The sequence below is a fragment of the Drosophila tropicalis genome, unplaced genomic scaffold, assembly GCF_018151085.1.
Source record: "Drosophila tropicalis isolate 14030-0801.00 unplaced genomic scaffold, ASM1815108v1 contig_463, whole genome shotgun sequence".
Classification (NCBI taxonomy): Eukaryota; Metazoa; Arthropoda; class Insecta; order Diptera; family Drosophilidae; genus Drosophila; species Drosophila tropicalis.
In genome coordinates, this window is record NW_027172929.1 from 2,176,816 (window position 1) to 2,190,464 (window position 13,649).

The following is a 13,649-nucleotide window of genomic DNA, read 5'->3' on the forward strand; positions in this document are numbered from 1 at the left end:
AATAATAAACGAAACGAAACTAAAAAATGAGAAAAAGAAGAAAAAAAACAAACGCCTGATAAAAACCCTAAACGCTGAAAATGCCAAAATTGCATTGCTCTCAAATGTATGCTATGATTTTCATTGCAGTCCTGGTTTTCTCTGGTTTTCTTCCATTGCCTTATCAACGTCTCAGATCTCATTGAGGGGAGAGCAAACACAAAAGTTAAGCAGAGATAGTGCAAAAATTGTCGTTAGGCAAAAGAAGTTGGAAATCAAACGGTTTTTTTTTTTTGAAATTTCCTTTCAGTTTTCTGCTCACTTGCAACATGTGCGAGTTGCCCATTGTGGGCGGCACCAAATAGTGCTTAAAGCGCAATTTTTGCACTCAAACATGTTGTCTGATGTTCATTTAAGTTGCAGGGGCACCAGGACCTGTTGCAGCTCAAACCAAATATGAGACTCTAAACTTAAGTTCCACAAAGCTTGCATTGCCTTTGGACCGAAACTCTTATACTCTTGACCAACTCACTCAACCAGGGGAAATTTGAGTTAAACTAAGGCAACCTGAGTTTTTGTGTCATCTATTTGGGTTGGTGTTTTAGCGGCAGTTCGAAATTCAAAATTAACAAAAAAACAAATACCTTCCACAAAAAAAAAAAGAAAATAGCAAAAGGAGAACCAAACCAACATTGGGAGTCAGTTCATTCCGGTTTCATCCATCAACCAACGAAGCCCACTAAGAGAAAAGGAGAAAACCCCAAAAAAAAATCCGAAATGAGGAATATTGTCCACAAATTTTGCAGACAATTCAACGAGTTTTTCTTTTTCCATTATCCTTATATTGCCATATATAGCAGCATAGCAGCTGTTTTAACTGCCTATTTGCATTACCAGTGGAAAATGAATCATTCGGATCTAATATATTGGAAGGAAGTTGCCGAAACCCTATCCCAGGACATTGACACTTTTCAGCTGGTACTCCTGCTGACCATATTCATGATCAATGGCATCTTTGTTTGCATTATACACAATGTCTATTTGCGGCCCACATTCGAGGATAGCGGCGAGTTGTCGCTACTGAAGATCAAGGATCGTTATGCACGATTCATACTATTGCGTTTGATTGCCCGCCTGGACCGCATTCAAGGGAAACTGTGTGCCAAGCGCAAAAGTTTGACATTAAATCATTATGGACGAGCGCACACGAATATGGTGAAGGCAGTGGCCATGTTTCGGAAGGATGCCAGGAAACTGATATTGCCCAATGAGTCGGAGATTATGCTGCCCATTGAGGATATCTACGGTGTGGCCGAGGATGAAGAGCGACTATTGAAGCGAGCTGGTTATTATAAACTCATTATTGATACCACAGATGAGGCAGTCAAGGGTCTGTTCAATCCCAAATGAAATGGCTCGAACTTGATTTTAAAATCTGCCATCTCTCTTTCTCTCGCACGCTCTGTAACCCTGTCTCCATCTTATCCTTTGTTATTCTCTTTTATTCGGTCTTTCTCTCACTCTCTGCTCTATGCCTTCAATTCGACTTAAAGCTTGAGTAAAATATGCAAGACCTGCTGCCGACTGTCTCTGTAATTGCTTTTATCTCTTTGTATTTCTCTCGGCCGATACCACCTACTCTCTAGCCTCCACCCGGCATCCTCTTTTGCTTGCTGGTAGTCTCCTTGTGGTGCTCCTCCTTCTTCAATTTAATCTTAAAGCTGTTTTATTGTTTCAACTGTTGTGGAGCGGCTTTTGTTACCACCAACTTGGACTGGAGTCCGTTGACTACTTCGTAAAGGTAGAGAGTAAAGTTGCAGGGATGGACATGGGAGAAGGGCACAGTAGTAAAGGAATGGTTGGGTTGGGGGGGGCCGTCGTATAATAGGGAAGTGGTAAAAGAAAAGATGGTGGGGAGGAGGAAGGCAAGGCAGGCTTTTATGGTCCGATTGTTGTGTTTGTGTGTAGCGCGCGCCACCAGAGCCAACAATAACAACCAAGTCGGAGACAGAATTGCTGCTCCTCCACCAACAACAACAACAACTAGAACAAAAACAACACCAACAGAATACATTCACATCTATGACTATGGCTAAAACTAAAACTAAAAATGCCAACCCAAGTCGGCACAGCTCAAAACAATATCTAATGTTGTCTACAGCAAAATATTTTTCCAACATCTTTTTGTTTGCGCTGCTATTCAATCCTTTTATGCCAGTTCTTCTTATTTTGTATCATGTTGTTTTTGCTTTTATTGCATTTTGTTGTTTTTATTGTTATTTGCCTTTAAAATTAGCTAAGAGCTTGACAAATTTAAATAGTTAAAATGAAAAAAAAAAAAAAAAACAAAACCAAAAAGTGAAGCAAATGTAAATATATTTAAGCTAAATAACTGGCAAAAGGCTAAACCTAAATATTTGCTTAAAATTAAAATGTATAAATTTGAGATACCCTTAAAATAACAAATATTTGAGTTGTTAATAGCTATTAAGCCAACGCAAAGCGGTTAGTTCTAATAAAAAATAGTTTTTAATAAACTCACCCGTTTTAAATCTAATAGAAATATTTGTATCTAAGATATTTCTGAACCCACAAAGCATACGATATATATTCCTATTCAGCATCAACAGTCGACTCGATATACACCCAAGTGCATCTACCAAGGGTTCCTCTTCGGCTCAAAAGCTATTGGAATGGGACAATAAGGCCATAGAAATGATTGATCGACAAGATGGATTTGAGTTTTAGAAAAGTAGCTAAAAATAGTGTCTAATATGAATGAGTTTTACCAACTCGGATCTATGGAATGAATCGCGATGCGTATGTATGTATGTATATACCCATTATCCCATGCCCATAGTCAAATGAGACGTCATAACCACTTGGTGGATTGTAAATTGGAATGGGGCTAAATAGAGAAGAAAAAACAGCAACTTCAAAGCAAAACATGCTTGGCTGCTCTTCCAAGCCACAACGAAAGCAAAAAAAAAAATAACAAACGAGCAAAAAAAAAAATGAAGCCAATGCCACGCACTTTCAAACGAAATTTCAGTCGAAGCTAATGCAAAAATGCTTACAAAATGACAGCCTAATTTCAGTTAATGTGCCGTGTCTTGTCTTTTTCACGGTGGCCCCAAAGTGGGTGGCTTTATGGGTGGGTGGATCAGACCAAACATAAACGTACCCATTACAAATTATACTCATCCCCCTTCCTTCTCCTCAGCACAACTCAGCTCAGCTCAGTCGGAATATGCCAAACTGCATTACTTCATTCACAATGCGCACAATTTTTGTTCGTTTCGTTTTAGGTGTTTTTTTTTTTGTGTGTGTGTGTGTGTTTTTTTTATTTCGTGTTTGGTGTGTTTCATACTTATATGAGCTGGACCTGCCCACTTGGCGCTATTCCTGTTGCTGTTGTTGGTGAAAAAGACATTAAGTAGATTATAGTCTGATTGCATATTTGCGGATATGCGCGCCATAAACACGTTCAGACGTGCTGCAACCGCAACAACACGGCCGAAAGCGTACATGGACATGGAACATGAAAGTGTTCGGAGTGTGGCATGTGGGTGTGGGTGTGGGTCTGGGTGAGTGTGTAGTTCTGGGTGAGGAATGGAGTGGTAAACCAACTAGCAAGAAGAGTAGCAAACAAAACAAAAAACACAAAAAAAGAGACAAGAAAATAGAAGAGTGAACAACAGGATAAAAAAAGCAACGTGAGCGCGAAAAAAATTGCGAACAAAACATGAAAACGTACGCGCATCTAACCGCAGACAAAATGACGCCGTTGCCGTCGCCGTCGCCGTTGCTGTTGCTGTTGCTGTTGCCGTTACCGCCACTGCCATTGCCATTTCTGTTGCCACGTTCATCTTGGTCTCCTTTTCGTTTTGGCTTTGGTGAAAGACAACAAAAGCTGCTAGCGTCTGCCGGAAGCAGAGAAAATTTTCCAAAAAACACATGTAGCTCCTGAGAATGAAAATATATATGTATACATATGTGTACACACATGCACACAGAGACGTATGTGGATGAGTGTGTGTGTGTGTGCCATAAACCCAAATAGCAGCTATTACTTTATCGCCCCGACAACGCCACAAAATGGCTGTCTATTGCAGCTAAATGTTGCTGGCGGCTTTTGCTTTGCTTTGCATGTATGTGTGTGTGTGTCTGCGATGGTGTCTGCGTGTGTATGTGTGTGTGGGTGGATGTAAATGTGTGCCAGGGTGTTAATTTTGTCAGGTAGAAATAGCAAACGACCCGCAAGCAATAAACAAATAATCATAAATAATGTTGCCTTTTTAACAGCGCCTCTAAATTAGCTATTAATTGTTCTGAGTCCTCCCAGGAGACAATCAACTCCAAGCTAGAGTATGAGAGGGATGAAGTTAAAAAAGAGAGAGAGTGGAAGAGCTGTGCGTCCACATGTGTGCGTGTCTGAAGACCCCCCACCCAGATTGTAGTTACTTCAATTAGGCTTATGCCTTACCTATGCAAATGTTGATATACATTAGCATACTTATGTGCGCGCTTGCCGCTGCATCACTTTTGAATTCACTATGGGAAAACACACTGAATTGCAATTCAGATTTTTTTCTCACATTTATCAATTATTGAGAAGCCAATTACCGCTCTCTTTTAATATTTCAAATATTGTCTGCAATTTATCTCTAGATTCTTTTCTTCATTAGGCCTTTAAGTGCTTCTAAAAGTTTCTTTAAGTTCTTTCTAAGAACCGACTCATATATAATAGAGATTGTAATACATTGGAATATGGAATATGTAGTTTTAGCAACCGACTGGAAAGAGCTGCTAACTAAATGCGTGTAACTAAACTTAATTATCAATCAATCAACTATATATTGCAATCTATCGATTGCAAGCAATGTGAAAAGTGTGCAATTGAAAGTATAGACGTTAGCTACACTCGCTTGATGGGAAATTCCATTTTACCTCTGAAACTAGTTAGGCAGCAATTTGATGAAAAACCCCACAACGGAATTTTTGAAACTGAATTTCATTGATCATAATTCCCCGGGGGGTAAAATGAATAGAATAGAAGTAGTTTTCAAAAGTTTTGCCAAAAATTCATGGCTGGTTGTGTATGGAAGTGATTTTGGGTTGTTGTCTGTTAAAATTTCAGACATTCGTTGGCTTCCACAGTGCTAAATGGAATGCATTTTAAATTTAATTTAATATGATTGCTATGCCCGGATAATTTCACAGCCTGAGTAACAGATATTTTGCTGGCCGTTGTTGCTGTAATTGTTGTTGTGACTACTTCTGATTTTGCTGTTGCAAGAGGCGACTGCATTGCATGGCAATTGCAAGTGCTTCTGGCTTTTGAATTTAGCATATGCACACGGACTTCAATCAGCTATGTAAAATCTATGTAAAATATTTATATTACACTGATGCATCCTGAGGGAGGCCAAAACCCAACCGAGTCAGTTGATGCTGCGTGCGTAATCAGTGGCAAGCCAGCATCAGCGCAAGACACGGAGATTCGTCAGAGAAAGGAGAAACGAGGGGGGCGGCCAGAAGTTGAAGGAATTTGCATAAACATTGTCACAGCAACTTCCTTATATATGTACATATATAGAAACACATACCAACACATTCATTGTGTATACCATGGAAATGCTTATAATAGATACAGATACTGTAACTGATACAGATACAAATACAAGGACATGCTACCCGAACCATTTCCATACGGCAACGGCAACTGCAACTGCAACTTGTTATGACGTTTTGATTATTTGTTTAGACAAAAGAGTTTTCACCTCCACCTAGAAGGAGGCTTCCATCCCATTCTTAACATTTAGTCCCTGGAATATGCCAAAAACGAAATTAGTTTGTTTTGTCGAGTAAAACCCTAAAATTATTATCAAATAAATAAGTTCCCAAGTAAACAGAAGGCCAGACTCAAGCCGATTTCCATAGACCATTCCGCCATCCTTCTTAGGACAGGAGCATTTGTAGAATTTCAAGTGTTTTCCTGCATATGTGTGTAACCAACTAAACTGTATGTACATATGTATGTATCTTAGCTGCATCCTTAGCAACTTTGTGCTCTCTCTCTCTCTCTCTCTCTGTCTCTTGGTCAGTTTGGACCTGCATTTGAGTTGGCCAAATAAAATTGCTTCAAATGCAGTCATAAATAAATGTTGGCAAATAAAATATCTACGTGTTTTTTCTACTTACTTATGATCATCTCTCTCTCTCTCGTCCCCCACTTTTTCCGCTTCGTGTGTGTGTGTGTGTGTGTATACATTTTCTATAGGTTTATGCGTATCTTTAGAGCATAAGGATGAACACAAGAAAGAGGAGGGAGGAGTGCGGGGGGGAGAGGGTCGAATGGGTCCAGGCCAAAGCAATTGCCAATTGCGGCCAGCATAAATCACTTAAAATTTGTGCCAAATAAATACGAGCAAAGCCACAAATTCAAGATTTGCATGTTTGAAAATGCTGTGGCAAAAGTCAGATTTTTTTTGTTGGTCAACATACATACACACATATCGTATACATATATGAATATATGTAATACCATACATACATACATACATATATATGTAGGTTCTCCATTCCAGGCATACATATTTAAACAACTTAAATATTTATGCAAATCAACTGCATATGCAACATGTTTGTTGTATTTTCTACATGCGTATATAAATATATCTATTTTTTTTAAGTCTATTACCATTTAAAATGATTTGCAAGCTATTTTTGTGTTAAAGAATTTAAGAAACCAAAAAAGGGAATATCAAATGAAGAGTTTAAATAAAGACAAAAGTTAAGTGATTTTCATGGTTTAAAGACAAATGTTAAATGCATTTTAAATAAGGATCAATAGGTAAATATATATGTATGTATTATTTCTCTAGTAGTCGTAGAATAAAGTATGTCTTATGGCTTAAGAAAAAAGTTAATTGAACTAGACTGAACTTATTGCTGATAACAAAGAACTAAAGAGTTGCTAACTTATCAAAGTTAAGTGCAATTGTTACTTGAAATCGTTTTGCTGGCTAAAACCAAACAAAGCTTCAAATTCTTTGAATTCTCCTTATCTAAAAGTAATCTAAGTTTCGGGCATTAGTTTTTTGAAACTATAAGACTGTTTTGAATACAATCCTCCTCTGTCTCCCCTCTCTCGCACTTTTTCTTTGTCGCTTTTTCTCTAGTTCACTTTTCAAAGAATTGGCTATACTACTCGATTTACATTTTCAAATGATAAACTGTGGCATTCTGATTAATACTACACTAGGCCAACTTACAGCATATGGTCAAATTTCTCACAAGAGTTTTAAAAGTTAAATGGGTTCTATTATACATATGTATATGTATGTGTGAGTTTTTTCATGGGAATATACTAATCTCCGAAAAGAGATGCAGCTCTTTGGTGGGGGGATGAGTTTTGGGAATTGTGAAGGAGGAGATTTGAACAAATATATCTCAATCTGGCAGTAAAATGAAAGTGCAGCTTAAAGGCACAATATGCAAAATGAAAACTAAAGGGGCCCTCAAGCCAACAAAACCAACTTGCATAGACACACACACTCAAGCACACACATATGCACGCACTCAGAGCCACACTCACACACGTAGACAATTCGAGTCCAATGTGTCGTATACGTAACGTAAAACTTAGCCAAGCGTAAATGGATACATCTCTTACTCTTTCCTTACCCTTCGGTGTCTGTCTCATGGCAGGCATAAGTGCATGCAGAAATGCCACACACACACACACATAGATAGAAAACAGAAAGAGAGAGAGAAAGTAACGCTCAAACAAAACATGATAACAATTAAAACTTTGTACACTTGGCGTATTTACATTATTCATTTTAGTGTTGGATTCTCTTGTCACATTTGTATAGTTTGTCGGTTGCTGTTGCTTTTCCTTTCCTTTTCTATCCTTTGTGCATTTTCCTTAGTTTTCCTTTTTTTGGTTTGTTTTTGTTTTTTCTTTTAGCCAACCCATGAGCTAAACCATTTGTAGTGCCCACATTCATCTTAGCCAAAAAAGACAAAAACTGAAACATGAAATGGTTATTCCACATATCACATAGAATGAGCCAACAAGAGACAGACACAAAGAGAGAGAGAGAGAGAGAGAGAGACAGGGAGATGGATAGAGTACTGTCCAAGCAGTTAATAACATTTTAAAATAAATGCGAAATTTATGACAAAACATAATTACCCATTGACCAGAGCCGGCAAAGGGTATTTACGGGTTGCGCACATGAAATATGAAACCATAATTACTTTAATTAAGCAAATATTTTTTTGCACAATTCTTTTACCGATTCATTCTCTTTCCTCTTATATACATATGTACATATATATATATTTTTTGTTGGTTCGCTTTCTGTTTCCGCATTGTTGTTCGGAGGGGTCGACGGGGCATTGATTGAGCATATTTATTAAATGACTGTTATCGTTCGCCTCAATGCAGTGGAAGAAGAATAAATTGATGCATTTTAATTATCATTTATAACGCCAACACACCGAACACACACGAACACACAACTGCCCATCCACACACACACACACACACTGACACATTCACATCGGTCATTGTAATTGTAAAAAATTTGTTCAATAACTTTGGACTTCAAGGTACCAAATGATTTTCCAATTTACTTTCCACTATTTGAATCTTATTCAGTCACTTTAAAGCATGAGTTAATTAGTCTCCAGTCTAACTTCTGTTTTTCTTGCTCTGAATGAAGTCTTTTCCAACCATTTTCTTTTGTAGTTACATATTAACTTTAATCTTTGCTAATTGACTGAAACCTAAAGAGTTTTTCCCTTTGCTTTTATTCATTCTGCTGCTCTCATTCAATTTATCTACATATATTCTGGCCAATCGTTTGCAGTTATATCAAGTATAAAGACTAGTTTGGCCAAGTCTAGAAAAAATTGCTGTAGGTTTGTATTTAGTCTTTGACAAGTCACTAGATCAGGCTAACATGCAAAGGGTACAATATAATCAAATCCGATTGCTTTATCCTTAAACACATAACATTTCATTTAAGGCAATTAAAAGCATCATTCGCCAATAATGTAAAGATATGAAAAGTGACTGAATGTTTGTACCTATTTTAACTGTAGAATATAAGCTCCAGTGATTATTAAGGCATCAAAAAGTATTAGAGACAAGAAGAGTAATAGGAATACGTGAAGCTTACATCTCATTCTTCAATTATGATAACAATACGATAGGGCGAATCTCACCTTCTCGCACGAATGCGTCATCATTGAGACTTATGTATATAAAAAATAAAGTATCTCTGACTTTTGGCTCTTCAATCCCCCGAGAATTTTACGATATCTAGAGATTAAATGTTCAGCCAAACCAGTTCATTCCCAAGAGCCACTTTTATTTACCCAAAACTTGAAGAACCAAGTTGTTGGCATCAAAAATTATTTTTATGCTTATTTTTGAATAACGAATTTGGTATAAGGACTTTCATACATTTCGCAAATTTAACCGACATGTCTACATCATCACTTACATCACTGAAGTAGAGAATATGACCAGAAGATCGAAGCAACTTCCAACATACCGAAGTTTGTATACTCTCGCAAGCTTTTGTGTTACTTCGTTTAACACTTTTCACTTCTTATCAAAAATATTTTTCAGCCTGATCGTAAAAACGCAAACTATTTTATAGTGGCAACCGATCCTAGCTAAAATTTAAAAACAGATGTTAAATTTCATGATCGCTAAAAAGTTCCAACAAATATTAATCTCTAGCTCTATATTAGACTGATCATTCCTATCGATTCGATCATTCTTTTAAGGATCAAAAGTTACTGATCACAAGCAATATACCCATTTTTTCAAGGGTATAAATATGGAACAAAGCAAACATAATTGTTTACATTATTACATTTACTTTACATATTAAATTAGATGAAGGAAGGGGAGGAGGTAGGCATATTTGTCACTAGGGAGAGACACTTCTCTTCCTGAAAATTTGCTTCGCTTAACTTATTAACTTACCGACTTTGTTGGGAAAATTTAATTATGTTAACTTCCATTTTATAGCATCGATTTTTTTTATGATGTATAAAATATTAAGCAAATGGCCAACAACAAGGCCAGTGTAAAAAATTAACATGGCTAGCGATATACAACATAAAATATGTAAATCCAAAGACGAGCCACAATCACCGACGAAATGAAACCTTTATCTACATTTGGTATACAAAATTAATTGAATGAGTTGCCCAAAGTAATAAAAATTACAACAAAACCGCAACAACAAAAAACCAAAAACCAAATCATAACATCATTTTTTTGTTTTCTACCCATTTTTTTATTACCCCCGCCCCGCACCAACCTGTGGGCATTGACTTTGTTCAAGGTGAGCAACGCTGAATGGTTAGTTCTTAGAAAAATTCCCACAATGTGCAATGCCGAAAACACATATTGAAAGGTAAGAATGACTTTACGAATATATATAGATGAATGTGTGTATTATATCTATGTATAAGTACAACGAACTGCATACATATATACTTATATGTATATATGAAGTGACTTATGTTTATTAATGGGTGATGTGATATGATATGATATGATCATATGTATAGTATATGTTTGAATGATATACATTCGTTTATAAGTGTCTCCAATGTATATAAACATAAATATCTTTTTACAATTACTATTTCACTTACTTATTATATATCAAGACACTATCTGTTATATATCTATATATCTGTTGTTATAATACTTCAAAAGTTGAAGGCAAAATTTTGATTTTCACTTGAGGACTGGCACTTATTCACGTTCTTCGCTGCAATTCTAAAATTAACTTTAAAACATTCGTGTGATAAGTGAGGACAGAACTAAGAGAAATGGGACTGCAGGACTTACAATCAAATACTTATAAGAGCCCTGGGCTAAAATTGTAATTGTAATGATTTCTCTAAAAGCATCAGTAGCTTTTCAAAGGTCGTTGTGGATGAAAGATGTAAGGAATTTTAGCTCACATTTAAAACAATTTTGACTTTTCACCTCACGCAATAAAATGTCACACTACAACTTTAGTGTGAGTAATTTGTAAATCTTTATGTTTTTTAAGCTAACTGAAGTAAGTGTTTGATTATTAGCCTATTCCATATTTGGTGTTGAATGACAAATAATCAAGCCTTTCCCAGACAGTCGACTAACTTGCTATACCAACCAATTTCCCCAAAGCTTCGTAGGTCATTGGTTTTTGCCAGATGCTTCGATAGTTTGATTTAAAAGTTTATATTTTTTATCTATTAATATTTTTATAGAGCCGATAAATGTATAATAAAACTGCCAGCTGAGTTGCGGGAATAAAAAAACGATGACTACCGATTCAGTTTTTAGTTTAAAGTTATCTATCAAAGTCAAAGAGTTCTGAACAAATCATTCGGCATGCCCTTACTTAATCTATTCTAGGAATTCATTCAAGTAAACACGCATTGAGGTAGTTTTTGTTTAATTTATAATTGTTTAGTTATTCGTTTTCATTGTAATTCAATCCGTTTTCTAAGGCATTACATACTATATGTAGTGAATGCTTTTAGGTCTATATTATATACATATATATGTATGTATGTTTAAATGATTTGCTGGTTACATAGGCACATATTTGTTGCAGTAAGATGGGCGTCAGCTTGATCGGCCGTGACTAGAAAAGGGCAAAAACAAAAATATATGTATGTATTTGGCTGTTTCACAGGTTTTTGTTTCAAACTCACTTTGTTTATGGTAGGTTTTTACTGATTAGTGACTACAATGTATAGCACAATAGCCAAACATAATAGAACCACAACATTGACGGATATGACCAGCAGTTTGTTTTCTTTGAATGTCATCATTTTGGACGTTTTGTTGAGACAACGAACCTAACCGACCGAAAAGAAGAGCACAGCTCTTTCCGCCAACAAACTGCTCTGTCTGAATGAAGACACGGAATGAAATGATTTTTCAAGCAAGTCTCACGAGCGAAGAAACACCGAGAGCGAGCGAGAGAGAACGTTAGAGAAAGGGAGAGACAGAGAGAACAAAAGCGAGAACTAAGAACCAAAGCCGAATGATCGTGAATGGGAAATTTTCTCTCTTTCAGCCCAATGGCTCTCCTCTCTCCTCCTCCCACCTAAGACCATATTTGGCATGGCTGCTTTTTACGCGTCCAGTTAAAACTTGAGAAAGTCATTGTGCTTCGACGTAAACGTAGAATCACCGGAACTTCATATTCAATCTCCAGTTTGCCCTCAGGATCATGTCCGGAGTGTATGAATTTCTGAATTAAGTAGAACGAAAACCGATGAATTCAATGGAACTGACCAATTTGGAAAACCTGAAAACAAAAATGAAATATAATTATAATGGTATCTTAAGTAATTACTTGATAAATACTTTACCAGGACTAAAACTCAACACTTTCCATGTCATTCTGAATCCTTAATGATTAAATTAATAAAGTTTCTAAAACTAAATGGAAACGAATCGTTAGTTTATGGGGCTTTAACGAATTCTTTTTATTCAAGGCTGAAAACAGAATTGTAGCCTAATTAATTAATAATGTTACATGTATTTTTTGTATATATGTATATGTAAGTATTTAGCTTTGTATAATTTTCTTCATTTACAAAATGTTTGTTATTTTCTTCTTTTCTTGTTAATTTATAAAATGTTTCTTTTACCTTTTTGGTTTTTTTTCTTTCAAAATTTTCATAAAATGAATAATAAAAGAGATTCAATTTTCAACAATAAATTGCCCATTTTGTAAATATGTATTTTAAATTTTACAAACAAACAAAAAAAAAAAACATTTTGTTAACTTATTGAGTTAGATAAACATTTCATTGATTACAATATAATGCCTAAGAGCACCTTAAAGTTGATTATACAATAAATTGCATTTTGCTTTTTTAGTCATCATAGATTTAGTTCTTGAGTCAATATATAATATTATATAAATGGGTTTTGCATTATACAGATATATCTGTATATATGTATGTGTATATATATCTATGTTTATGTATATATTTAGTTACATTTAGATCAAGGCTTGCATTTTGGTCTGTTGTAACATTCTGAGCATATTGATCTTGGGTCAAATTTGACAATTGTTTTTCTTTTGGTCGTACAATTTGTGTTTTGGTTCAATTGAAAACGATTAGACACAATTGCAAATTTGTATTTTAAGTTTAAGTGCTGACAAATTACTCTTAGTTTATAATTATACAAAAAATCTAAAATGAATGTGGTTGTGGTTTATATTGATTTTCTGTTGAGAATAATACATTTTGAATTTCAATTCGATTTCTTTAAATATCTAATTTGCCACACACACACACTCACACACACACACACACACACACACACATGAATCCTTTTCTCTTTTCAGTAAATCGCAAATGTGAACTAACTTGGTAAGTGAGCAAAAGGGAAAATCGCATTTTCATTTTCATATAGCCTACTTTTAGGAGCTTGCCAAGAATAATAACTATAGGGGAACAAAATTGTTAATACGCCTATCATAAATCACTTTATATATTACAATTAATTAACGTGCATAGAACAAATATAATTTTATTCTTTTTCTTTCTTGTGTTTCGATGAAATATATCATATAACAATTTCAACTTAACCAGACCAGATTAGACCAGACAAT

General features: G+C 35.6%; 1 protein-coding gene and 1 long non-coding RNA gene across 2 annotated transcripts; one reads left to right on the forward strand and one right to left on the reverse strand.

Annotated features, from left to right (window-relative positions):
* The first annotated feature begins 548 nt into the window (after positions 1 to 548).
* LOC137574670 (uncharacterized) lies at positions 549 to 1,575 on the forward strand. The gene has a single exon (XM_068287057.1). The coding sequence runs from the start codon at positions 757 to 759 to the stop codon at positions 1,387 to 1,389; it is 633 nt and encodes a 210-aa protein (XP_068143158.1). The 5' UTR covers positions 549 to 756; the 3' UTR covers positions 1,390 to 1,575.
* Positions 1,576 to 11,457: 9,882 nt separating this feature from the next.
* On the reverse strand, positions 11,458 to 11,930 carry LOC137574763 (uncharacterized). The gene is made up of 2 exons (XR_011032048.1): positions 11,728 to 11,930; positions 11,458 to 11,657 (listed from the first exon to the last, which is right to left on the reverse strand). It is a non-coding gene; the product is annotated as an uncharacterized lncRNA (long non-coding RNA).
* Between the last annotated feature and the right edge of the window lie 1,719 nt (positions 11,931 to 13,649).

Coding starts and splice junctions, on each gene's coding strand:
- LOC137574670 (XM_068287057.1), top strand. CDS start 757: ATGAGGAATATTGTCCACAAATTTTGCAGACAATTCAACGAGTTTTTC.